The 27,916-nt window shown below is 34.4% G+C and overlaps 1 protein-coding gene and 1 long non-coding RNA gene across 3 annotated transcripts; one reads left to right on the top strand and one right to left on the bottom strand.

The window, feature by feature from the left end:
- Nucleotides 1-216: 216 nt before the first annotated feature.
- On the bottom strand, nucleotides 217-27,051 carry LOC105439203. Of its 2 annotated transcripts, XR_004064796.1 has the most exons (12): nucleotides 26,861-27,051; nucleotides 19,268-19,414; nucleotides 18,613-18,760; nucleotides 17,904-18,105; nucleotides 17,299-17,446; nucleotides 16,588-16,792; nucleotides 15,990-16,137; nucleotides 15,337-15,484; nucleotides 14,628-14,829; nucleotides 14,030-14,177; nucleotides 13,378-13,522; nucleotides 217-3,775 (listed from the first exon to the last, which is right to left on the bottom strand). It is a non-coding gene; the product is annotated as an uncharacterized LOC105439203 (long non-coding RNA). The 2 variants fall into 2 exon arrangements; XR_004064797.1 differs by lacking the exon at nucleotides 14,628-14,829 and having other exon boundaries at nucleotides 16,645-16,792; nucleotides 26,861-27,048.
- On the top strand, nucleotides 19,334-21,513 carry LOC105437026 (uncharacterized protein DDB_G0290685-like). The gene is made up of 2 exons (XM_030989691.1): nucleotides 19,334-19,422; nucleotides 20,119-21,513. The coding sequence occupies exon 2, from the start codon at nucleotides 20,127-20,129 to the stop codon at nucleotides 21,495-21,497; it is 1,371 nt and encodes a 456-aa protein (XP_030845551.1). The 5' UTR covers nucleotides 19,334-19,422; nucleotides 20,119-20,126; the 3' UTR covers nucleotides 21,498-21,513.
- Nucleotides 27,052-27,916: the final 865 nt, after the last annotated feature.

Below are 27,916 nucleotides of genomic sequence, written 5' to 3'. Positions count from 1 at the left end.
GAGATTTTTGTCATTTTTTGTATAAAAACAAAATCAGTAATGTTTCACTCTTTAGACTTGATTTATCATTGAAAATTGATCTAGATAATGACCTTTAGTATCAAAAGTCCTAAAACAAAGCAAATACATAAATAAAAATAATAGAATCATAAGAATTTCATAAAACAATGAAATTATAACGCATAATAATCAAAATAGACATGGACAACTTTTCTATCTGGTAATAACCAATAAGATTTTAAGAAACTTTTTGCCAAGAAATAAACTCTGTTAAAGCTTTATTTATGTCAATATTAATAAAAACATAATTTATTAATATAATTTGCATAAATTAGCATAATTGATGAAATAAGCAATTTCCAGAAAAAATAATATAATGGCGTGATCTCTTCCTTTGCGCACTTTTTGATTCACGTGCCCAGTTTCGTGGCGAAATTAGGGGAGGGGACCTTTGAGGCCCACCTCCCCCCCCCCCCAACCCCAGTACGAAGCTCAAAATAGCCCGGTTCAGGAAGGGTTTAAATGAAAAGTCTTGCTTTCTTCCAATTTGGATCAAAATTAATTAAGCTATAGCACATCATATCAAATTCAACATCATACTTTTAATTACATGTTAATTTTGAGGTCAGTTAATTTCATGAGTTCCCTATACTATAGCAGACATACATGTATGTTTTTAAAACTATTTTTCAACAATTAGAGGATGAAATTGTTATATTCCTTTGTCAAAACCAGAAAATTTTAGGCGATTGCGTAATAAAATGGATAGTGGCTGGCAATGGAATGAACCATTAGTGAAGTGATCTTCAAAGCATAAATAATGCACAAATTAAATTGAGCAGATTTAATATTCATGTTGAATGAATTTAATCAACACTTCATGTACCACAAGTACTTTTAAATAGGAAACGACAACAAGTATATTATAAAATATTAACTGAATACATTTCCTGAAATTAATTTTCCAAAATATAGGTAATTTATAAATATATACTTAAACAGATATTTTTCATATTGGCACAATCATGCTTCAATGTTGTTGATTTCTCTTGTCTAGTTTGTACAACACTCAAACTATTATTACATTTTCTTCAATTAGCCTAACTTAACCAAAAGCCATAACACAAGAAAATGGCTGCAGGTAAATTATTACAACAACAAAACAAAAAATAGCTCAAAATAATTTCTCAAAAATAGGTGAACATCCCGGGGCAAAATTTTAGGTATTATTTACCCTCATGGATGTATTAATGTGGAACATCTCAAGTATTGCTCCTTCCTCTTTTACCCAATTAAACTGCATTATTGTTTTGGACACATTGTTTTGGACCTCATGTTGGCCCCCCAAAATAGATTATGTACAAAACATTCTAGACTTTTTTTCTAAATAAGTAGTAATTACTCTTTTCCCCAGTTATGACCAATAATATGATGACCGATATGAAATAGTCAATACAAAAACAAAACAAAATCAAATATTGAGATTTCGAAAACTTGAATACATTTAAATCAAAATTACTATAGTCCATTTACTTTTGCATAAATGTTTATATATTCTTTAAATATCGAATATGTCTCACAATCTTATTTACAAATGAAATAAAATAATGTGCCTCATAGATGGTGCAATATTATTATTAGATGTTTAATAATAAATATGACATAATTGCCATGAATTTTTTTTACCCAGTACGAGATTTAAATATGCTGTTAGTCTAATGACTACAATTATTTTACAGATTGGTCCTTTAAGGCCAAAATTGACATTTCAGATACCCTTGTGTTCAAATTACCGCTTTTCATTGATTGCCTCATAACACTGCCAATCGTGTCTTTTAAGTCTTTTCTAAATCTACATGTAGCTCATCTTCTATTTTATCAATATACGTTTGTGAAATTAAAAAAAAAATCATACCAAAATTGATTACATATGAAATGAAAATAATGTAATACACAAGAAAATAACAAAGAAATAAATTACCCCCCCCCCCCATTCAATATTTTTAACTAAGCTCAGAATCTTTGAATATGACATTGACCTCCATATTTCCTTAAATAATGCATTAAATAATGCATTAAATATGCATTAAAATTGCATGAAGTAGAATAAAATAATAAATAAGCTACCTATGTGTCTACAAAAACAAGGCGGTTGAAACTTGCAGGTAAAACTTTAACCTCAAATGACCTTAGACCCTACTTTTGACTTTCACCCCAACAACATTTGAAGGTCCCATTAGTGTATTTACCACCTGAGTTTAGTTGAAATCGGTCCTATGGCTGCAAAGTTATTAGAGTTTATTTATAGTTAAGGACGGACAGAGAACTCTTAACCTACCTCCACCTTCAGCGGGCTCAACCAAAAACATGCAACAGAATTCTTTGCGAATGTTTCGACATGTACTACATGTAGTATATAGAAGCAAATTTTCTCGCAAATGGACCAGCTATTACATGTAGCCAAGATATTGGAGGGGGTGGGGGGATGGGGTGGTTACTGAACCATAATTATTTCAAGACTTGGGGGGGGGGGGATAGTTATTCTGTCAGTTGAAATTTAAATTGCAACACAATATACAGTGGAAACTCTATATAAGAGTTCTGATACAGTCCACTCCTGTTATAAAGAGCGCTTATACAACAAGATTTTGTTATAACGAGGGAATTCTCCCGGTCCAAATTTCAAACATGTGCATATATGTGTGTGTGTGTTCAGTAGAACAAGATTTTGTTATAACAAGTTAATTGGCTTGGTCCCAAGCATCTCGGTATGACGGGAGTTGACTGTATAAAAAGCTATTTCTCCAGTCACAATGAGATCAATTTGTTTTGTTTTGTTTTCTTTATTGACTACTGATAACAAACAAAATCTTTCGGTGCCACGAACCTCGTAATAAAGAGATTTCACTGTATAGTTTAAATTATATTTCTTAAATGGTTTACTAGCAATAATTCAAAATATCACATTTCATCGGAAATATACCACACCCCTTCATTAAAAAAATGGTTAGAACTTAGAAGACCAAAGTCAATATCTTATTAACCCATTAACAACGGGAACCGGACGCTTCCTGTTTTAAACCTATGGGAATGGGATAATTCAGTTGTCAACGGGTTAATTGCACATGACATTCATATACCATTTTTTTTTTACATCTAGATGTTCTGCATTTGTTGTCCTACTAAATTGGAGGCCTTATAAGTACGGTAAACACAACACTAATCCAGTAAAACTATTAAAACTAAATATAATGTTTATAGAGAACACATCCTAAACATGTTAAATCCCAAATATGTTTGGATAAACATTTCAAAAGGGTCTTCTTGAAGAATATAGTAATACATATATTCCATATTGTAAATTGTTCAAATATGAATAGAACCATTGTATCTTCTAACTAGATATAAATATATATATTATAGGTTTGACTTGTGTATTTTCTACAGTTATCAATCAACTACATGTACATAACATTGTTGTTATGCACATTAATGATTCAATGATAATGAGATTTAATGAACAGAGCATACATGTGTACATGTACCTCAAAATTGCCAGGGCCATTTGTTGGCTCATTTTACTTAATGTACCCTCCCTGGTCATATTATTGCAACATAGCTAAAATACGTGCGATTTTGATTTTACAAGCCTTTCTGTATATTGTTATATTACATTCATAACCATAGTGTTGTCGACCATTTTTGTATATTGTGAAGACGGAAGACTTGTCCCTTTTCATTCCTGAGAGCAGAAGATTACCAGACCCTGTCATTTCTGAAACAAAGGGAAAGACAAAAAAACAAAGGCAAACAAATTAAATTTTGGGAGGGGGGGGGGGGGGGGTTATCAGTGAACAAAATCATGAAACTGTTTCATATTTCTCCCAAAACTGTTTACAGGCTTCGTTTATACTTTTGGCAAAGACATAATGGCCATAAGGTACCAATACAAGGGCAACACCCAGAGAAGAAAGATTTCTTTGTGCCGTAGCTAAGGAGGATGCGTGCCAAAATCAGAGGTCGTGATTATCCAGCAAAATATAATAAATGTGTGAAAAATTCACCTAATGCAGTAAATTACAATATATTCACCACAAGAAACTGACTATAATTTGATATATCAGTGGAATAAAGTTGCATTTAAACGTCTTTGCAATACAGGACTAAATCCTCCTTGGCAACGGCACAAATAAATTTTAAAATCTTTCCTTATGTCTTTCTTTGTTTTGTTTTCTTTCCATCTGCTCCTTTTCAATTTTCTTATGGACATGCGTTTTGAACTCACCCCCTTTTGTGTTACGCCACCTAAATCTAAAAATCGTGCACCTATCAGATCAAAGTGTTCTTAACTCTAACCCTATAAGCGGATCCCCCCCCCTTTCCCGAAATTGAGCCTTTTTATTTTGTCGCTCACATAATTATGTCAATAACATTAACATAAAGCAACTGGGGGCATCTTAAAAGATAGCACCTAAAACAAGATTGTTTGATTTACTCGCTAATCGTAGATTGTGTTCAAGTATTGTAATTTTTGTTTATAATTTTTGCTACTAATGGTCTCAATGTTACCACCTAATATGCTTACATCGAGAAATACATTAGAACTGTTAAGTTTATAAACTACGATATAAGATATAACAAGAAACTGTATGTAAATGAAATTAAATGATAAAAAATTCTGCAATAATAAATTAATTCACCCATGCAATTTTCATGAAAATAGATGTAATGCGCAGTTTGTGTCCTTAAGCATTGAAACCAGTCCAATAAATGTTGCTCGCTTGCTTTGACGACTACTCCACTATAAAAAAAAAAAAAAAATACATAGATTTACGTAAAGACAAACGATATTATAATCAAATATAGTCAGGAGTGAGGGATATGTCTCAGAATGTTAAAGGGAAATCAATATTTCATTGCAAGATTGCTTACTTTGGGGGGGGGGGGAGGGATCAAAGAATCACATCTTCAGTGAAAGTTTAAGAATAAATTTATAAATATAAAGAAAGGTATGATAATTTGAAAGTTGCTATCAAAGATGATAGAAAATCTCCTATTGGTAATGCGGTCCATCTGTGTGATGACATACATGGAGAACTTTTCCCATATGGTGGACAAAAATATGTTCAAAACTTTATTTCCACCCCATTCCAATGATAGATGAGACGTTGAGTGTGTAACTTGTTTTTACATGACCTCCCGTTAAAATAATCTGTTCCACTATTATAATAGAGAAATGACTTATTTCAGTAAAGTGTTTACCAACAAAATGGGAAAGATAGTGACACCACACATCATGGTTGCATTAGCAATGGGAGAATTCCTCATTAGTGATTCTAAATTTCAAAAAATCATATCTTTCCCATTGACGTCTGATATTTCTGAAACATTGCCCCAATTTTTTTTTTTAATATTCTGCAGTCTTACAATAAAATTTTCTCTGAAAAGTTAATTCCCTTTGTCTTTTGTAGGTTTGCCTTTGGTACATATTTTCTAAAAGAAATTGTCTTTGTTGCCCCTTAATTTGATAAATCCTTGGGGAAATAAAATATATTTTAGTTAAGAATGTAGGATCTGATCAGAGGCGGGAGCTTTTTTTGTATTCAAACTCTCATTTGTTTTGATGGATTCTTGTAGGTAACCATAATATGTGGGATAAATCAAGGCAAATAGCAGCAAACAGTTATGGATGGGGAGGGGTGGAGGCAATTTCCTATGCTCCCAACATCAATACTCATGATTTAATATGCCGCAGAATATAACAGAGAGAAAGATTTAAATTTTTATTCAGTATTTACTTTGATAATACCTCAACATTTTTTTTCCTCAACATGTTTGCAATACAGTTAGTACAGGGGGGTGTTTCACCAAGTCGTTCGTAAAGTTACAAACGACTTTACGAATGACTGGAACATGTTCTTGGGTGCTATACTAATCACATTCTTAATCATTTAGCACAAGAACTGATCACCAGTTGTTCGTAAAGTCATGCGTAAATTTGAATTATGAACGACTTGGTGAAACACCCCCTGGTACATGTACATGTATGAGAAAATACTAAGGAAAATGCAATAAACAAATAAATAATATAGTGTGCCCGGCAAAAGGGTGTGAACAGAAATATGGGTCGATAATTTTAATTATTAATTTTGTGATAAAATGATAGAGAAATGATCTTTCACATGATATGATTCATGGTCCTGGGAGTAAAATCATTATAACATTATAGTTCAATTTGGATTAGATATTTCGTTCCCCTGTCATTTTTATCAAAAATTAAAGAAAAAAAAAAAATGGCCCAAATTTGTGTTCGCACCCTTCTCCCGGCACACAACGAAAATTACGATTTCAATGCTAATCTATAACATAAAATAGGAAATACAAATAAAAGAGGGCAGCTAGATCCTTGAAGTAAAGCTTTGCCTGAGGAACTTAATCTTTACTAAAAATAAGGAATCACGTTCTCACCAGTAGCAAACAATGTGTAATAGTATTTATCAAAAGTTAAAAAGAGCCCTTTTTGTTTGGGGGTACGAGAAACGCGGAAGGGGAGGGGTTACTACGATTCCTGTCATCCCTGACCACCTCCTCTCATTACAAAATATTTCTGCTGTCGGGCCAGCTTTGAATTTATCAATATTTTTTAGGCACTTTTAGTACATTGTCATGGTCAAGACTATATCAAGCGAAGGAAGGGGGGCAATAGTCAATTAATATGGGAAGGGGGAGGGTAAACTGCCCATTTCTATAATATATTTCAAATATCATTATATATAATGGGCACACCACATGGGAAAATAGGAATAAAGTAACTTCTTAATTTCGCTCTATACTCAGTTTTAGAATTATGGACATCACGTCCCATATCACTTAAAATGTTCAGTTTATAATGGGCTACGATTTAGCGATATAATAGGGAAAATGCTAAGAACCTGTATTTTTCTCTATATAATAAAAATCAAATGTATATATAATTGTAGATGATTTAATATTTTTTTATTTGATACAAGTCAGGTTGATTTGAGGTTTAATCTGAAAGTCATTTTGTTACATTTAAAAACACCAACATGTCCCCAATATAGTATTACACATACTTGTACGGAGCTTATATTGTTACTAGTATATTGCAAAAATGTTGTTTTTGTTGAAATCAAGTTCACGATTTTAGGATGCTCCAACAGTTTGGTTAAATAAGATACAAACCTGTAATTTTCACAGGATGTTGTGCATATAATTGGACAATTTTCTAAACAGTTGCAAATGAAATTTCACTTCTGAGTTTTGATATATGCAAAGTATGAAATTTGATTACATTCAAATTTTTGAAAACAATGAGCAAAAATTAATTTTTTCACTCAAAATGTTTATTTTGAGCCCTCTGAATTCCATCAAACTAGGTATCATTGTGTACACAATTTAATACTTTTAAATAATACTAAATTTTAGGTGATTTGATGTATTAGGACGCCCCCTTCTATTTTGAGGTGACCGCTACAAATTTATAAGAGCACACATCTGAAATACTGTTTCCGATGATATTATCTTTCCAAACATCAAGGTGTGCATAGTTTGTACAGAATCCTCTTTTCTGACTTTGGCCCTCTGCTTATTTAAAAAATGACATGCAAAATAAGGTAGGGTGAGATGGTAACATCTTATGAGGGAAAATAGTTGATTTTTGAGGGCCCCAATTTTTTTAAAATTTTGAGCCCCCATATCTTTCCTCCCTGAAACTTCCTTTCATAAGATATATAATTATAGGGGGTTCCTTCATTTCATAATTTCAATTTTTCTTATGTGTACAACAAATGGGGTCGCTCCCATAGATTTTGGGTGTACCACTTCCCCCCACCCCCTCAACCACCCTCATCATTTTTAATTCTATAGGAATTTCAAGTGCTAATGAGCTCATATTTATAGGCATGATAGAGTTTTTATTCAGTTTTCAAATGATACCAATTTGATGACAATACTCAGCCTAGATATAAACACAATGACATTTGAAAAAGCCACCCATTTTGGGTGGTGAGTTCAAAATGCATGACCGTATGCATTTCTTTGTTCTTTTCTCTTCTCTTTACCTTCTCCTTTTTTTTTTTTAATGCTTTGTGTTCCCCCGTTTCCATCTTCTTCTATTAATAATTATGTGCACACCTTGTGTATTCTTTTTTTTTTTTTTAGTTTTTTTTTTTTTTGTGTTTGTTACTCGGGTTAGTGGTTTGGAGTGAGAACAGCGTGGATTTCCTTAGCCGGGGTTAGGCAGATAACAATGCCAGTGAGAAAAGGAAAAATAAATAGTACAGGGCTAAGGATAGTCCGGGCTAAGAAAACACAATGAGAAAAGGGTAGGAGTCATAATAAATCATTACCATGGGTTACAGTGTACTACATTGTATCAACCTTCATCTGTGATACACATTGGTATTAGGGAAGGGCTTTTCTTAATAGTAATTATTTATATATATATAGAAGACATCTATTTTTCCAAATGTGAAAACATTATTACATACAAATAGCTTTATTTTAAAATGATTATAGAGGGCCATTCCACGGTAACTCGTGTTACAAATAATGGGTACATTTCAAGATTATGGGTCGATATCTTTAAAATTGTTAAGATCTACAAGTTACTTTTTTCACTATATGATGACATAAATGGTACACTGGGGTACCAACTAAAAAATCACCATTATTGTTGAATTATTTAATTTTTTTCAGCGCTGTACCCTGGGTTACCAAAAAATGCGTAAAATTGATTTTTAGAGTTTTATGCAAGAAGATTTTTTCTCGTTAGTGATCTTATGCAACAATTAATGTATGCAAATAATAACTTTATTCTAATTTACATGTTCTGTACTAATTATTGATCTTGTGACTTTGAATGTAAAATGTCATTGCAACTTTGAAACTATACCGTAGCGGACAATTTATTCATGTATTTATTGTGCTACATTATATGATTTTGCAGATTTTCTATAAAAATTTTGTATAAAATAAAATAAATAAATAAATTTTTAAAAAAATTAGGAGAGGGCACTTCACAGAACCGTACCCCGGGTTATTACCATACACCGGGTACTGCGTTGTGCATCATATGTAGCATAGACATAGACTGATTAAATGAATCAAAAAACAAAACAACAAAGGTCAAGCTTGTTCAGATTCTTGACTCGTTTAATTTCGGTAACTCACATTACGAAAAAAGGACATGGTCAATTTCATGAAAGCCTGTTGTGACGAAGTCTCCTCATACTAGACAATGTTGACACAACTTTTCCTATCTTGAAATGATATTAGGTTATGTCTAATAGATCGACTATATCATAGTGGAGAAACAATGGACTGGTAAAATACAGGGAGCATTAATGTTGGTAACTCGTGTTACTGTATGTGCGACCCTTCATATACCAGATTTTTGTATCTTTTCCACGTCTTCAGTTTGAATTTTATTGTTTATATATGTGTGACTTCATGTTCTTCAGATTATCCAATTGAAAAAAAATTACGAAAGAAATCCTTGTTTTCTGTCACTCTAAAAAACTGCTTAAAACTGAGTGTAGTCCCACATGTTTCAATCTATATATAGTACGGATTCTCCAACAAGGACATTAAATTTTAAGGTAAAATAAAAGCAGTCTGCATTCCTCAATGCACTGATAATTTCAGATGAATTTGAACCCAAAACATAACCTGAATTTCAGATAAACCAAAAAGAAAGAAAAACTAGAAATTTAATTCGTCACGAAGACGAATAAGGTGGTCTGTCTTCAAGTCTTATGATAGATTAAAATAGTTACTGTATTGAGAAAGGGAGAAGTTATAAAGACATGTAAACAATGATCATGATGATGATGATGATCTTGATAGTAATGGTGATGACGATAATGATGATGATGATGATCATGATGATGTTGATGATTATCATCAACAGACCATGATGACATCAGACTGAACAAAATGAGAGAACATTTAGATAGTATAAAGTCTCAGCTACAACACACTCAAAAATCAACAAAAATCAAGCTGAAATAACGGCGATATTGCTCGCAAAAGACAAGAATGTAGAATCCAGATTTGAGAAAAAGTCATCTCCCATAAGGATTACACGCAAAAAGTAATGGATCAAGTGATAATAGGGTAATAATAAAGTAAATATGGTTGTTTATTACATTATTTGCGATTGTACGTGTTTTAATATTCAAAGGAGATGGTACAGTGAAAGGTCAAAAAGAAAAAAAAGTTTTAAAAAAAAATTGTTGGAGACGCCCGGACTCGAACCAGGGACCTCGAGGTCGGAAGTCAAGTGCGTTACCGATATACCAAAACATTTCCCATAGAGATTACACGTAAACGGAAAATGGAATTATCAAATCCCACTTTGTAAGTGAAATATGAGCATGATCCCGGCATCTGATCGAAAAATAAAGGGCACACTTGTGATAGCTTATTGTCTCAGCTACAACATACTCAAAGCTCAGCGTAAACAAAGATAAAACAACGGAGATATGGCTCGCGAAAGACCAGAATGTAGAATCCAGTTTTGAGAAAAAGTCATGTCCCATAGAGAATACACGCAAAATGTGAAAAATTGACATGCCTCCTTTAATCGCAAAAATACGCCATGATACCATTGTCAAAATGAAATAGCGTGTCGACTGCATTTGTAGAAAATATTCTCAGGTAGAACATATCCAAATTTGAAAGAAAATTGATCAATATTTACAGAGATACAATCAATTTTCCAAAAATCTGCTGACGTCATAATATGCAAATTGAAATTTTGAGTTTGGAGGCCATTATGATGACGTCATGAGTTAATTGAGGGTCAAATGACACATGAAATCATATCTCCAACTCATGCTTCTTCCAACCATGATATAAAAAATGGGAACAATTGATTATCTGAAGAGCTATTTTGATTTTTAAAATGTCATGTTTTTGATCAAATTTGCATTATATTGCCCATAGCAGCACGCGCGGATTTTGAACTTTGACGCGCGATCACGGCCTTTTGAAAGGTCAAGGGTGACTGAAATTAATGTAAATTGTCATTTACGGTAAGAGGAATCTAAATCATGTAAACAATTTGAATTTGACCTTTTCCGCGCGTTATGAGCGCGCGCAACGCGCGCGGTGACACTTACGGACGGAAAATTTTGAAATGCTTAAAATGACCTGATTCGTACTCTCCTTTAATAGTTAAGTGATTTTGAGCATTTTAAAATTTTGACGCGCACGTACGCGCGCGTCATGACCTTTATGTGACCTTTGATGACATGACCTTTTGACCCTTGACCTGAAATATATGTGATATGGATATGAATGACCTTTGCTTATGCATCATGAAGATATGATGGATAACGTGATTTCACAAAATGGCGCCTGGATGACGTCACGATGACGTGATGACCTTGAAAAGGTTCCTGTCACGTCTCATGACAATGACCTATGACTGTGCCAAAATTGAATGAAATTGACGAAATCGAACTTGAGTTATCCTAGGCACAAAAAAGTGTAGGAAATAAATAAAAATAAAGAATAATAATAAAGAAAGAAAATTCTGACGAAAACAATAGGTGATCTGTCGTTGACAGACCACCTAAAAAGAAGAAATGTCCACCATCCCGTGGTATAGGTAGAAATATAATAAAACTTACTTTACATGAGTTTGTCTCATTCAACTTTCCAATTTGCTTATAGGCCCCTATCCGTGTAATTCAATCAAATTCAAATTTCTTAAAGCATCACTATATATATGTTTATATATAACTGTTTCGTGTAAATTATGTTTTTTGATAATTTTAAATGCTGACAGATTTTTCATACATTTCAATCTCACAACCGTTCAGATTACGCTATGTCAGACATGTCCTAGCAGTCAGATCTGTGACCTTTGACCTATTATTCAAATTTTTTGACAGATTTTCTGCCCATAGAGATACGTGTTACCAACAAGTTTGAACTTCATATCTCAACTGGTTCTTGAGATTTCGGGCCCGCACCGCAGTGTATTGCACAAGTCAACCTCTGTGTCCATTGAACTTTGACCTTGTTATCTCAAATCTAATCATACAGATGATCTTCCTACGGTGATATACATGTACACTATCATCAAGTTTGAACTTCATATCTCAAGCGATGGCAGAGGCATACAAATAGCATTATAGAAATTGTTATTGCTTGTATATTAATTAGTTTGCTTTTTTAGTTTTTTAGATATGATCTCTACAACTAGATAATTTCCAATATAAATACAACACAAAAAGTAAGTTCCCGCTAAAACAAACATCGTTAATTTTTTAAGCAGGAGGAGTTGAAAAAATGGTTCAGTAAGCAAAAGGCAAAAATGTCACTTTTGAAGTTTACTGGCCTAATGACATAACTTTGATTCAATGATATTGGAACAAATTTCAGGTTTTCAACATAAGATGTGTCAGAAGGCATGTAAACATGTACTTCCAAACACACAAAATGACTTTTGCGCCAAATTTCAGTTGAGTGAGCACGGGTGAAAATTGCAGTTTATACATCTTTTTTCCACTGTTAATTTAGATCAAATATGATGGAATTAATGTTTTGGGATAGTGTTCTTGACCTTTGCAAACAATATCCATTAATTTACGGTTGAATGAACACATACTAAAAACAAAAAAAAGATCATGTTAAAATTATGAAGCAAGTATTGTTTTCATTTTGTGCACTAAAAATCATCCAAACAAAATTTTTTTGGGTATGTTTATGACCGGTGGACATTTGTAAACAATCCTATGGCATTTAATTCAGAATTCATGCTTCAATGAGCACGTGGGACTGGAAAATCTCTTTTTTTACTTATAACTAAAATTCAATTGCTTACTTTCGTTAACTATCATAATTCTTCTCGGGGAGTTCGTCTGATTTTATTTCTATGGAAATCCTGATGTCTTAAGATATTAGCATATTATGTAAATGAGAAGAAAGTTTAGGCCTTTGTCATCGCTCCGTAGTGTATCAGATACGTAATTTGGCATATGCTCCTATTAGTTAGTAACCTCCTGAAGATTTGTGCCAAGTTTCATGAAATAACTCACAGTAAAATGAACAAAAGTCATCAATGAAAATAGGCCAAATTTATCTTTTGTTAAATATTGATTTCCTCCCCCAATTACTTTATTTACAGAGGTTAATTATATTTTTTAACTCCTGGTTAAAAATTATTGATGTTTTTTTTTTAGGAAACTTACTTTTTGTATTGTGTTTAGTTTCCTTCCTCTCTTCATGTGATACAAAAGACATTTGAGAATCTTTAGAATTTGATGATTTTGTTTGTTCTCTCCATACTTATTATAAAGGTTCCTACTTCCAAGACATCACTACTCTTCACAGGAATAAACTCACTGTCTATGCAGTCAATACAAGTCCAGGAACATCAACTGATGGAAGTCCTCTAAGCTAGGTTGCTTGCAAGACAGGAGCACACTCAGCTGCAACTTCATTGAAGGAGAAGGTTCTTGGTATTGCCAGTACATCACCAAGCCCACAGCTAAAAAAGGTATTATATTAATAAATCAGGATCAATAAGAAGTCCTTCTTTATCTCATTGTTAAACTCTTCTAGGATAATTTCTTCAAGATGATGCACTTGGTTTGAGCTTTTCAAAAAGAAGTTGGAGATAAAACTTAACTTATCATTTAGACGATTCCCATTGTCATTTCTTTCTTCTCTTAATTGATCAATGCAATATCACGATTAACTTGGTGCATCTACCTCAAACATATTGTTTATTAATTTCTTATTAAGATAATCTGTACAACTCGGTAATTTCCAATCTAGTTTCCTTCCTCTCTTCGTGAAATACAAAATTAAAATTTGATTGACATAACATAAAATTTAGATTCTTTCATGTACAACAAATCCAATGATTTGTCTTCCTTCAATTTCTAATTGTTTAAGAATCTTTAGAATTTGATGATTTTGTTTGTTTTCTCCATACTTATTATAAAGGTTCGAACTTCCAAGACATCACTTCTCTTCACTAGAATCAACTCACTGTCTATGCAGTCAATACAAGTCCAGGAACATCAACTGATGGAAGTCCTCTAAGCTAGGTTTCTTGCAAGACAGGAGCACACTCAGCTGCAACTTCATGGAAGGAGAAGGTTCTTGGTATTGCCAGTATATCTAGGAGGAGCCCACAGCTAAAAAAGGTATTATATTAATAAATCAGGATCAATAAGAAATCATTCTTTATCTCATTGTTAAACTCTTCTAGGATAATTTCTTCAAGATGATGCACTTGGTTAGAGCTTTTCAAAAAGAAATTGGAGATAAAACTTAACTTATCATTTAGACGATTCCCATTGTCATATCTTTCTTCTCTTAATTAATCAATGCAATATCACGATTAACTTGGTGCATCTACCTCAAACATATTGTTTATTAATTTTTTATTAAGATAATCTGTACAACTCGGTAATTTCCAATCTAGTTTCCTTCCTCTCTTCGTGAAATACAAAATTATAATTTGATTGACATAACATAAAATTTAGATTCTTTCATGTACGACAAATCCAATGATTTGTCTTCCTTCAATTTCTAATTGTTTAAGAATCTTTAGAATTTGATGATTTTGTTTGTTTTCTCCATACTTATTATAAAGGTTCGAACTTCCAAGACATCACTTCTCTTCACTGGAATCAACTCACTGTCTATGCAGTCAATACAAGTCCAGGAACATCAACTGATGGAAGTCCTCTAAGCTAGGTTGCTTGCAAGACAGGAGCACACTCAGTTGCAACTTCATTGAAGGAGAAGGTTCTTGGTATTGCCAGTACATCACCAAGCCCACAGCTAAAAAAGGTATTATATTAATAAATCAGGATCAATAAGAAATCATTCTTTATCTCATTGTTAAACTCTTCTAGGATAATTTCTTCAATATGATGCACTTGGTTTGAGCTTTTCAAAAAGAAGTTGGAGATAAAACTTAACTTATCATTTAGACGATTCCCATTGTCATATCTTTCTTCTCTTAATTGATCAATGCAATATCACGATTAACTTGGTGCATCTACCTCAAACATATTGTTTATTAATTTTTTATTAAGATAATCTCTACAACTCGGTAATTTCCAATCTAGTTTCCTTCCTCTCTTCGTGAAATACAAAATTAAAATTTGATTGACATAACATAAAATTTAGATTCTTTCATGTACAACAAATCCAATGATTTGTCTTCCTTCAATTTCTAATTGTTTAAGAATCTTTAGAATTTGATGATTTTGTTTGTTTTCTCCATACTTATTATAAAGGTTCGAACTTCCAAGACATCACTTCTCTTCACTGGAATCAACTCACTGTCTACGCAGTCAATACAAGTCCAGGAACATCAACTGATGGAAGTCCTCTAAGCTAGGTTTCTTGCAAGACAGGAGCACACTCAGCTGCAACTTCATGGAAGGAGAAGGTTCTTGGTATTGCCAGTACATCTAGGAGGAGCCCACAGCTAAAAAAGGTATTATATTAATAAATCAGGATCAATAAGAAATCATTCTTTATCTCATTATTAAACTCTTCTAGGATAATTTCTTCAAGATGATGCACTTGGTTAGAGCTTTTCAAAAAGAAATTGGAGATAAAACTTAACTTATCATTTAGACCATTCCCATTGTCATTTCTTTCTTCTCTTAATTGATCGATGCGATATCACGATTAACTTTGTGCATCTACATGTACCTCAAACATATTGTTTATTAATTTCTTATTAAGATAATCTCTACAACTAGGTAATTCCCAATATAGTTTCCTTCCTCTCTTCGTGAGATAAAAAAATTAAAATTTGATTCACACAACATAAAATTTAAATTCTTTCATGCACATCAAATCCAATGATTTGTCTTCCTTCAATTTCTAATTGTTTAAGAATCTTTAGAATTTGATGATTTTGTTTGTTTTCTCCATACTTATTATAAAGGTTTGAACATCACTTCTCTTCACTGGAATCAACTCACTGTCTACGCAGTCAATACAAGTCCAGGAACATCAACTGATGGAAGTCCTCTAAGCTAGGTTTCTTGCAAGACAGGAGCACACTCAGCTGCAACTTCATGGAAGGAGAAGGTTCTTGGTATTGCCAGTACATCTAGGAGGAGCCCACAGCTAAAAAAGGTATTATATTAATAAATCAGGATCAATAAGAAATCATTCTTTATCTCATTATTAAACTCTTCTAGGATAATTTCTTCAAGATGATGCACTTGGTTTGAGCTTTTCAAAAAGAAGTTGGAGATAAAACTTAACTTATCATTTAGACGATTCCCATTGTCATATCTTTCTTCTCTTAATTGATCAATGCAATATCACGATTAACTTGGTGCATCTACCTCAAACATATTGTTTATTAATTTTTTATTAAGATAATCTGTACAACTCGGTAATTTCCAATCTAGTTTCCTTCCTCTCTTCGTGAAATACAAAATTATAATTTGATTGACATAACATAAAATTTAGATTCTTTCATGTACAACAAATCCAATGATTTGTCTTCCTTCAATTTCTAATTGTTTAAGAATCTTTAGAATTTGATGATTTTGTTTGTTTTCTCCATACTTATTATAAAGGTTCGAACTTCCAAGACATCACTTCTCTTCACTGGAATCAACTCACTGTCTATGCAGTCAATACAAGTCCAGGAACATCAACTGATGGAAGTCCTCTAAGCTAGGTTGCTTGCAAAACAGGAGCACACTCAGCTGCAACTTCATGGAAGGAGAAGGTTCTTGGTATTGCCAGTACATCTAGGAGGAGCCCACAGCTAAAAAAGGTATTATATTAATAAATCAGGATCAATAAGAAATCATTCTTTATCTCATTATTAAACTCTTCTAGGATAATTTCTTCAAGATGATGCACTTGGTTAGAGCTTTTCAAAAAGAAATTGGAGCTGAAACTAAACTTATCATTTAGACCATTCCCATTGTCATTTCTTTCTTCTCTTAATTGATCGATGCAATATCACGATTAACTTGGTGCATCTACCTCAAACATATTGTTTATTAATTTCTTTTTAAGATAATCTCTACAACTAGGTAATTCCCAATATAGTTTCCTTCCTCTCTTCGTGGTAAAAAAATTAAAATTTGATTCACACAACATAAAATTTAAATTCTTTCATGCACATCAAATCCAATGATTTGTCTTCCTTCAATTTCTAATTGTTTAAGAATCTTTACAATTTGATGATTTTGTTTGTTCTCTCCATACTTATTATAAAGGTTCCTACTTCCAAGACATCACTACTCTTCACAGGAATCAACTCACTGTCTATGCAGTCAATACAAGTCCAGGAACATCAACTGATGGAAGTCCTCTAAGCTAGGTTTCTTGCAAGACAGGAGCACACTCAGCTGCAACTTCATGGAAGGAGAAGGTTCTTGGTATTGCCAGTATATCTAGGAGGAGCCCACAGCTAAAAAAGGTATTATATTAATAAATCAGGATCAATAAGAAATCATTCTTTATCTCATTATTAAACTCTTCTAGGATAATTTCTTCAAGATGATGCACTTGGTTAGAGCTTTTCAAAAAGAAATTGGAGCTGAAACTAAACTTATCATTTAGACCATTCCCATTGTCATTTCTTTCTTCTCTTAATTGATCGATGCGATATCACTATTAACTTTGTGCATCTACATGTACCTCAAACATATTGTTTATTAATTTCTTATTAAGATAATCTCTACAACTAGGTAATTCCCAATATAGTTTCCTTCCTCTCTTCGTGAGATAAAAAAATTAAAATTTGATTCACACAACATGAAATTTAAATTCTTTCATGCACATCAAATCCAATGATTTGTCTTCCTTCAATTTCTAATTGTTTAAGAATCTTTAGAATTTGATGATTTTGTTTGTTTTCTCCATACTTATTATAAAGGTTCGAACTTCCAAGACATCACTTCTCTTCACTGGAATCAACTCACTGTCTATGCAGTCAATACAAGTCCAGGAACATCAACTGATGGAAGTCCTCTAAGCTAGGTTTCTTGCAAGACAGGAGCACACTCAGCTGCAACTTCATTGAAGGAGAAGGTTCTTGGTATTGCCAGTACATCACCAAGCCCACAGCTAAAAAAGGTATTATATTAATAAATCAGGATCAATAAGAAGTCATTCTTTATCTCATTGTTAAACTCTTCTAGGATAATTTCTTCAAGATGATGCACTTGGTTTGAGCTTTTCAAAAAGAAGTTGGAGATAAAACTTAACTTATCATTTAGACGATTCCCATTGTCATTTCTTTCTTCTCTTAATTGATCGATGCGATATCACTATTAACTTTGTGCATCTACCTCAAACATATTGTTTATTAATTTCTTATTAAGATAATCTGTACAACTCGGTAATTTCCAATCTAGTTTCCTTCCTCTCTTCGTGAAATACAAAATTAAAATTTGATTGACATAACATAAAATTTAGATTCTTTCATGTACAACAAATCCAATGATTTGTCTTCCTTCAATTTCTAATTGTTTAAGAATCTTTAGAATTTGATGATTTTGTTTGTTTTCTCCATACTTATTATAAAGGTTCGAACTTCCAAGACATCACTTCTCTTCACTGGAATCAACTCACTGTCTATGCAGTCAATACAAGTCCAGGAACATCAACTGATGGAAGTCCTCTAAGCTAGGTTTCTTGCAAGACAGGAGCACACTCAGCTGCAACTTCATGGAAGGAGAAGGTTCTTGGTATTGCCAGTACATCTAGGAGGAGCCCACAGCTAAAAAAGGTATTATATTAATAAATCAGGATCAATAAGAAATCATTCTTTATCTCATTGTTAAACTCTTCTAGGATAATTTCTTCAAGATGATGCACTTGGTTTGAGCTTTTCAAAAAGAAGTTGGAGATGAAACTTAACTTATCATTTAGACGATTCCCATTGTCATTTCTTTCTTCTCTTAATTGTTCAATGCAAGATCACGATTAACTTGGTGCATCTACCTCAAACATATTGTTTATTAATTTCTTATTAAGATAATCTCTACAACTAGGTATTTCCCAATCTAGTTTCCTTCCTCTCTTCGTGAAATACAAAATTAAAATTTGATTGACATAACATAAAATTTAGATTCTTTCATGTACAACAAATCCAATGATTTGTCTTCCTTCAATTTCTAATTTTTTACGAATCTTATGAATTTGATGATTTTGTTCGTTCTCTCCATACTTATTATAAAGGTTCCTACTTCCAAGACATCACTACTCTTTACAGGAATCAACTCACTGTCTATGCAGTCAATACAAGTCCAGGAACATCAACTGATGGAAGTCCTCTAAGCTAGGTTGCTTGAAAGACAGGAGCACACTCAGCTGCAACTTCATAATGGAGAAGGTTTTTGGTATTGCCAGTACATCTAGGAGGAGCCCACAGCTAAAAAGGTATTATATTAATAAATCAGGATCAATAAGAAATCTCATTGTTAAACTCTTCTAGGATAATTTCTTCAAGATGATGCAATTGGTTTGAGCTTTTATTGGCATCATGTCAATTGATAGGTTATGATACTGATTTGTGATGTATAATGAATTTATGTTTGAAATACACTGAGCACATATTGTGAAATGAAAAAAAAAAATCAATACATGTAAAGAGATCTTCAAATTCTGTCAACTTCGGAAATAATATGTCCATAAATGTGTATATTAATTTAATACATCAAAACCAATGTAAACTTAAAGAAACTAATGATTGAAAATGAGTATTGTCTACTTATATTTAAACTGACATTAGATACATTCTGGATACTTTGACAGTTTTATTTTTTAATCAAACATTACCTAAAATATAGCAATACAATTCCAAAAATACCAGTGAAATAACTAGTGATACCTGTACCCCCCAAATAAATATTTACCATTGCCTCAAATTAATTTCAAAACTAGATTTTTTTCTTGAAGGGAAAGGTTTAACTGTTCTTAATAAGTTATTTGTTGAAATAGTTTTCTGCTTCATTAAAAAAACTATTTTTAGAATGCACATGTACATGTACACAAAAAACTTGTTCAGATGAAGAAAAAAAAAATAGAAAATAAGATTCAATATTTTAATATTATTTCTCTTCCTTCTCTTTACAGCTTTCAAAATGAAGAGGCTCGTCACTACAGAAGCACTCTTTAACTTATTGAAGGAATGGCCTAATATTGACCAATTAGACACCACTGGTTACAGACCTCCATTATGTGCTTGGACAGAACTAGCAACATCTCTGAGGTTAAAGAACAGCATTGGCAATAGAAAGTGGTTATATAACCAATGGAAGAAGAATGCAGAGAGGCTTAGAGATAGAGTATTAGAAGCAAGGAAACTATATTGTGTATGCAGAACAAGAAATGATGAAACAAAACCTATGCTTGCATGTGACAAATGTGAAGAATGGTTTCATCATAAATGTATTGGGATGAGAAACTCTCCCAGCATAAAGAAGATTTACTTCTTATGCCCAAACTGTACCAAAACTTCAAAGAAGCCATGTTCCACTAATGACTTGAGCCAAGGTGCAAATTCTGCATTCAGTTTTGAGCCACAGGACAATGCCAAGGTGCCAGCTCCAGCCGATAGAGATTTAATTCAGGATGATTCCCATGCCAACAGCTCAATAGCTGATCCAAGCCTTGTTGACATTTCTCAAACGGATTGCTCAGGTCAAGCAAATTCAGAAGATGATGACATACATGTATTCAAAGGCGGAGCATCTGTGGGAAAGCCATCAACAACCAAAGACCCATCTGATAATGATCAAAGTATACATAATGGAGCAATCCCGGATGGCGACTCCAACAATGAGAGCACATCAGACAACTCAGAAGATGATGATCGCTCCAAAGGCAAGGGAGTACATGTACCTCGAACAACCACAGAACCTGATAATGATCAAAGTATACATGATGGAGCAAAACCGGATGACGACTTCAACAATGAGAGCACAACAGACAACTCAGAAGATGAAGATCGCTCCAAAGGCAAGGGAGTACATGTACCTCAAACAACAACAGAACCTGATAATGATCAAAGTATACATAATGGAGCAATCCCGGATGACGACTCCAACAATGAGAGCACATCAGACAGCTCAGAAGATGATGATCGCTCCAAAGGCAAGGGAGTACATGTACCTCGAACAACCACAGAACCTGATAATGATCAAAGTATACATGATGGAGCAATCTCGGATGATGCCTGCAACAATGTGAGCACATCTGACAACTCAGAAGATGAAGATCGCTCCAAAGGCAAGGGAGTACATGAACCTTCAACACACACAGAACCTGATGATGAAGCAATCCTGGTTGAAACATCCTCCAATGATAGTACATCAGAATCCAACACAGAAAATGAAGACATTTTTGTAGATGGAACTCACTCAGAATTTTTTTGTATAACATTTATCTTTGTTTCATACTTGAGCAGTACTATTTGCGATTATCATTTTTGTACTGTTTCGCTCCTTGTGTGAAATATTTAGGGGAGGCTGAAATCTTCATTTCTTTCGTGCATGGTACTCATATCAATAGATTTTACAGCTCTCGATCTGTACCTTAATTTTGGATATGCCACTTTACATTTTATATGTGGCGCTTGATCTGCCTCATTTGTATACTTTCCTCATTCAGAGGGTTGAATGAGCTGTGCCTGTGTGTTATTTATTTCCCATAAAATGAAACCTTGTATGTACACCTTTACGATGTAAAGAAAAGAGAGTTATTCATATTAGTGATGTTCTTGGGTCATATTGGTCAGATGAAGATCTATGCCCATGTGTTATTTTCCACGAGGGATACCTTGTATGTATAATGTAGGGTAGCTGGAAACCCTGTATTTTCTGGGGATGTGTTCAAGCGTTTTTGGAAGTGAACTGTACCGTACCTGCTCCAATGACAATGCATACCTTGCCAGTTTTTTTTTTTTTCCAAGCGTTCAGGCGCTTATGTTGGAATCTCATTCCCATTTTCTGTGTTAATTTCAGGATATGTGTACAACAGCAATTTTCAATTTGGCGCGCTTGATCACTTCCGGTACGTTACAAAGGAAAATATTACATACAGCAAAAGAGAGTTATTTTTATACATTTACATAATGTCTGTTCTCAGGTTATATTGGTCAGATGAAGATCTAGCTATGCCCATGTATTATTTCCTACCAGGGATACCTTGTATGTATAATTTTGGGTAGCTGAAAACATGCACCTCTACCATGTAAGAGAGTTTATTTTGTATACATTTATATCTCACATGACGAACTTAGAAAAGCCTTCTATGCTCATTAATGGATATGATTTGTGATCGAGAGTTATTATTGTTATATTATACAGTACTGCAGGGCAGCTGAAGTCCCTTTAGACATGTACCATCCTATCATGGAGAGTTTATTGCTATGCATTTATTTTCATATGACGTGCTTATATCTGTATACTATATAAACCCCGTTGAAAGAATACATGGTTATATAACCGCAAACCTCGCTCAATTATGTATAAGCCTGATTTGTATCAGTTCATTATGATCACATGATATGTGCCTATTTTTGTACATGTATATTTGCTTATTTAAGGGTATGTTTATGCTCAACTTTTTCTGGCCAGAATAATGCATTTCTTACGCGTTTAGTTCAAAATACGGTTGCGTCCTTTCTCATTTTTGTAGAATCACCGAAAAACGGCTATCATAAACTCACAAAAAGGTGCGTTTTGGATCGGTGATTCTGCAAAGAGACGGTTTATGGGGAAGCGAATCCAGCTGCAGAGCCAGAATCATGCCTGGAGGAGCCAGAGAAGTGAGCATAAACAGTACACCGTGGAACTGCAATTACGATGAGCGTTTCAATCGCTCATTCTGCCATCAAAATTGAGCATAAACGTACCCTAAATGAAACCAAAGATCTATAAGAAAGTTCATGTCACTTCATCTGCATTTCAAAGGCAGATTGGGGGGGGGGGGTGGTTGAGGGAATGGATAAAGCACCTGCGGCTTCCCCTGCTGGTATTACAACATTTAATTTGTGTTCAGCACCGAGTAGGAATTGCTCAGTGTGTTGTAGGGTCTGGTCTAGCTACCATAAAGAGAACTGAGAAACTGGAGACGCTCCTTTATTTTCAGTTTCTGTCCTCCATTACCATTTGGTTATCGACTAAAATCTATGTTTCTGTATAAAAACATTAATTGACCCGAGGTAAATGTACACATATGAGGGTTCAGTACCTTGATATTTCCATTTTGTGCTTTTGGTGAGCTCCACTCTCTGTATAATACGTGTATACTATATCTCCCTGAGCAGTGGTGTAGCGACATGGGGACACAGTGTCTCCCAAGCAAATGGTGGTAAAAAGACAAAACGAAAGGGAGAGGGGAAAGGGAGGTGAGAAAAAATATGATTATTCATTTAACATCACCCCCCTAATCACATCTTGTGAATTCATATTCAATCCACCTATTAAAACAAGTGCCACCCTCCCCCATAATACCAGTGCCCCCTGAAAACAGCTGGGTCAATGCTACACCACTGTCTCTACCTCAAGTCAAACTATATGATCCTTAGGCAAATGAAAATGGTACAAAAGATTACATGATAACTCTGTCATTTCACCAAACTGACTCAAAATGAAACGATTCTTGGCAAATTTGTCTGTCTGTCATTGATTTCATCAGTGTGACTTGGGTATTATGCACCACCATTGCATGAGTCTAAGGAGATGATATATAGCCAAAGACTGGAGTGTTAAAATGTAACCAGGCTTGCTCTTATACAGAAAACAAGTTTGAGTCAAGGGTGCTATGTTAGGCCATTTACTTGACTTCTATTGTTGAGAAAATGGACTGCCCATTATCAGTGTTCAAACTTTGTAAGTTGTAATTCTGTAATATTCTGAGTGACAGACTTCAAACTTGTCAGTAACGTGGCTCACAAAGCAGCAATATGTAAACAGGTTCAGACTTTTGTAATTAAATTCCTAAAGCAGGTGGATGCAATTATTTGTGACTATCAGGCCTTTGATAGGAAAGGGGTCTGCATTTGTGAACTGCTTTATACATTTAAGTCAAACTTCATACTGTATACATGTATGGGTAGCGTTTCACAAAGCCGTCTTAAGTACAAGTTCGCTGACAACTTATTGAAATGTATTCAATTTAAAGCATGCAATGTGACTTGTATCAAATGTGTACATATATTGGTACTCTTGATTATCCAAAAATGTTGATTGATTAACTGGTCTAGACTTCAGTCATGGTACAATTAAATTTCACTAAGTGCTCTCCATTTTTTTTGTCCAGCACTGATTAGGAAATTTGAAGTGTGTTGTAGCTATGGTCTGGTCTACCATAAAAAGCAATGAGAAACTGGAGTTGCTCATTCATTTTCAGTTTCTGTCTTCCGTTGTCACTTGGTTATCAACTGAAATCTATATTTCAGTTTAAAAGCATTAAATGACCTGAGGTAAATGTTCACATATGATGGTCTAGTACTTTAATAGGTGTTTCTATGTTTTGCTCTTGGTGAGCTCCACCCTGTATACCTGTATACTACATTCCCTGAGCAGTGGCATAGCTACAAAGGGACACAATGTACGTCTCCCAATCAAATGATGGAAAACAAGACAAAATGGAAGAGGAAAAAAGACATAAGTAAAGGGAGATGGAAAAGGGAGGTTAAAACAAAAATGATATTAATCCCTTAATTAATATCATCCCCTAAATCTGAGATCTTACAAATTCACATTCAAATCACCTATTAATACAGGTTCCGCCCTCCTCCAAAATAACAGTGACCCCTAAATTGGTGGACCAATGCTACACCACTGTCTCTACCTCAAGTCAAACTGTTTAATCCTTAGGCAAATGAAAATGCTACATAAAAGCTGTTATTAAATGCTATACCTCTGTCATTTCACAAAACTGACTCAAAACGAAACGATTCTTGGCAAATTCGTCTGTCATTGGTCTATCATGAGTGTGACTGAGGTATACATGTTACATCAGCTTACTTCAAATCATCAAGTCCGGTTGGGTGGTCGCTTTACACGATCTTTTGTGAAACTAAAACAGAAGATCATCCAACCTTTCGTAGATTTGCCTTAGGGTTTTCACGAGGTGTCTGGCAAATTGGACCAGACTATTTGAAGATGAGAGTGGTTTATTTTGTAATCATATTACTCCTGACATTTCGTGAATAAAGGGGCATGTTTTCACAAAAGGTCTGGTAACGCTGCCACAATGACCCAATGATTAGAAGTAAGCATGTTACATTAACCCTATGTTCTAAGGCAGTGTATGAGCCTGTGTACTATGAGCCTAAGGAAATGATAGCCAAAGACTCGAGTGTTAAAATGTAACCAGGCTTGCTATTTAAGAGAAAACAAGTTTGGATGAGGGGTGCTATGGTAGGCCATTTACTTGACTTTATTATTGAGAAAATGGACTGCCCGTTATCAGTGTTCAAACTTCGTAAATTGTGGTACATAAGTCTTACAATGAAAGATAAATAGCATCAATGTCTGAGCTGTACAGTCTTTATGATATATATGCACAACAGAATCTAAAAAGGCCAATATATGGATATAATTACTACTTGGCATATAATTTAGGCACCACAGTTTGGCAGAAATAAATGGTTTCACAATATGGCTGATGTCAGCACCACTTCATTGGGGAAATAGTCTGCATGGCAGATGTCAGCACCAGTGCACAGGATAAATGGGCCCCACTACGTGGCGGATATATGTACCACTCCGTAGCAAAAAGGGTACCACTATGTGGCGGATATATGTACCGTTACCTAGCAGATACATGCACAACTGCAAGGCTGATGAAAGTATAGCTGACAATGGGTCAGCCTATGTTGTGGATATAAGCACCACTACATAGCAGAAATAAGTCATTACAGACTGACTACAGGCATCACTGACATAGCAGATAAAAGGCTAATAGCATAGATACAATAGACTACAATGGTCTATCTTCAAACAAGGCTGTTTCAGCCCTAAACTATGCAATTAGGTTATAATTGTAACCTAATTAAAATCAAAATGATATTGGAGGACCACTCCATAGCAGACATGAGCCATATACAAGAAGCCATTAAAGAGTTGGAATTATAACATCATTCTAAACAAATTGAGAAAAAGAAACACCATATAGACTGTGCAAGCCTTTGACTGATTGATGCTCTGGTGCCATGAACCTTCACGCTCATAAACTCAGCATGATTTAGAAATTATAATCTTTATAGTCTTTGTTATCATTTCCCAGGCTCATAGACATAGCAAAGTTATTGTTGGAACATGGGGATTAAAAGTTTAACTTCATATATACCAGTATCGATGATGAAAGGCATTTACATGAACTTGTAACATCAGTATTTTCAGTTATTTTTGTATGTTATGTATGTATTTTGTCTCTTTACATGTATGTTATGTATGTATTTTGTCTCTTTACGTGTATGTTTATATTGCATTACTTGTAACATTATATTAAAAAGTCTGTCAGCCTAACAAAATTCTCTCTAATGAGGTCATATGCTGACGATGGTGGTCCAGATTTAAATGCCGGCCATGCCAAAACACTTATTTGAAAAACTGATAGATTAGCTTTATATCTACCGTAAGTGAAAATAATAATGTGACAGTTCTGTAAGACAGCAATCTTAATTGTAAACACAAAGTGCTACATGTCCATACGAGAAATGTTAAATAAATGAAAAATGAAAATAAATTGCAGTGAAGACTGAATACAAAATAAGTGTCTTCATAATTGCTTTGTTTTGTTTTGTGTTTTGTTTTGTTGCTTTAATTGTTTCCCTATTTCAAATTTGGTGTGATGTTCTTACCTTCTTCTCCTCTGCTTTTCTCTCTGACATGTCCTTGGTAAATGTGCTTTTCTTGAACCACTTATTGGAGCTAGCTTGCTGTCCTCACATTGTCAGATGTTTCCTTGTGACATGAGCTGAACGGGGATGATGAGTCTGTTTGGCTGGTGGGCTTCTCTTGAATGTTGTTTGCTTGTGAGATGAGCTGAACGGGGATGATGAGTCTGTTTGGCTGGTGGGCTTCTCTTGAATGTTGTTTGCTTGTGAGATGAGCTGAACGGGGATGATGAGTCTGTTTGGCTGGTGGGCTTCTCTTGAATGTTGTTTGCTTGTGACATGAGCTGAACGGGGATGATGAGTCTGTTTGGCTGGCGGGCTTCTCTTGAATGTTGTTTGCTCGTGAGATGAGCTGAACAGGGATGATGAGTCTGTTTGGCTGGCGGGCTTCTCTTGAATGTTGTTTGCTTGTGAGATGAGCTGAACGGGGATGATGAGTCTGTTTGGCTGGCGGGCTTCTCTTGAATGTTTGCTTGTGAGATGAGCTGAACGGGGATGATGAGTCTGTTTGGCTGGCGGGCTTGTCTTGAATGTTGTTTGCTTGTGACATGAGCTGAACGGGAATGATGAGTTTGTTTGGCTGGTGGGCTTCTCTTGAATGTTTGCTTGTGACATGAGCTGAACGGGGATGATGAGTCTGTTTGGCTGGCGGGCTTCTCTTGAATGTTGTTTGCTTGTGACATGAGCTGAACGGGGATGATGAGTCTGTTTGGCTGGTGGGCTTCCCTATGAATGTTGTTTCCTTGTGACATGAGCTGAACGAGGGTGATGAGTCTGTTTGGCTGGCGGGCTTCTCTTGAATGTTGTTTGCTTGTGAGATGAGCTGAACGGGGATGATGAGTCTGTTTGGCTGGCGGGCTTCTCTTGAATGTCGTTTGCTTGTGAGATGAGCTGAACAGGGATGATGAGTCTGTTTGGCTGGCAGGCTTCTCTTTAATGTTGTTTGCTTGTGAGATGAACTTCCTCAGTAAGGAGGAAGTGGTTATCTGCAAGTAGATGTCCAGGTAGATGAATAGACAT

This window comes from Strongylocentrotus purpuratus, unplaced genomic scaffold (assembly GCF_000002235.5).
Source record: "Strongylocentrotus purpuratus isolate Spur 01 unplaced genomic scaffold, Spur_5.0 spur5_scaffold_18, whole genome shotgun sequence".
NCBI classification, from domain to species: domain Eukaryota; kingdom Metazoa; phylum Echinodermata; class Echinoidea; order Camarodonta; family Strongylocentrotidae; genus Strongylocentrotus; species Strongylocentrotus purpuratus.
The sequence above is the reverse complement of the archived record's forward strand: the minus strand, read 5'-3'. Positions and strand labels throughout refer to the sequence as shown.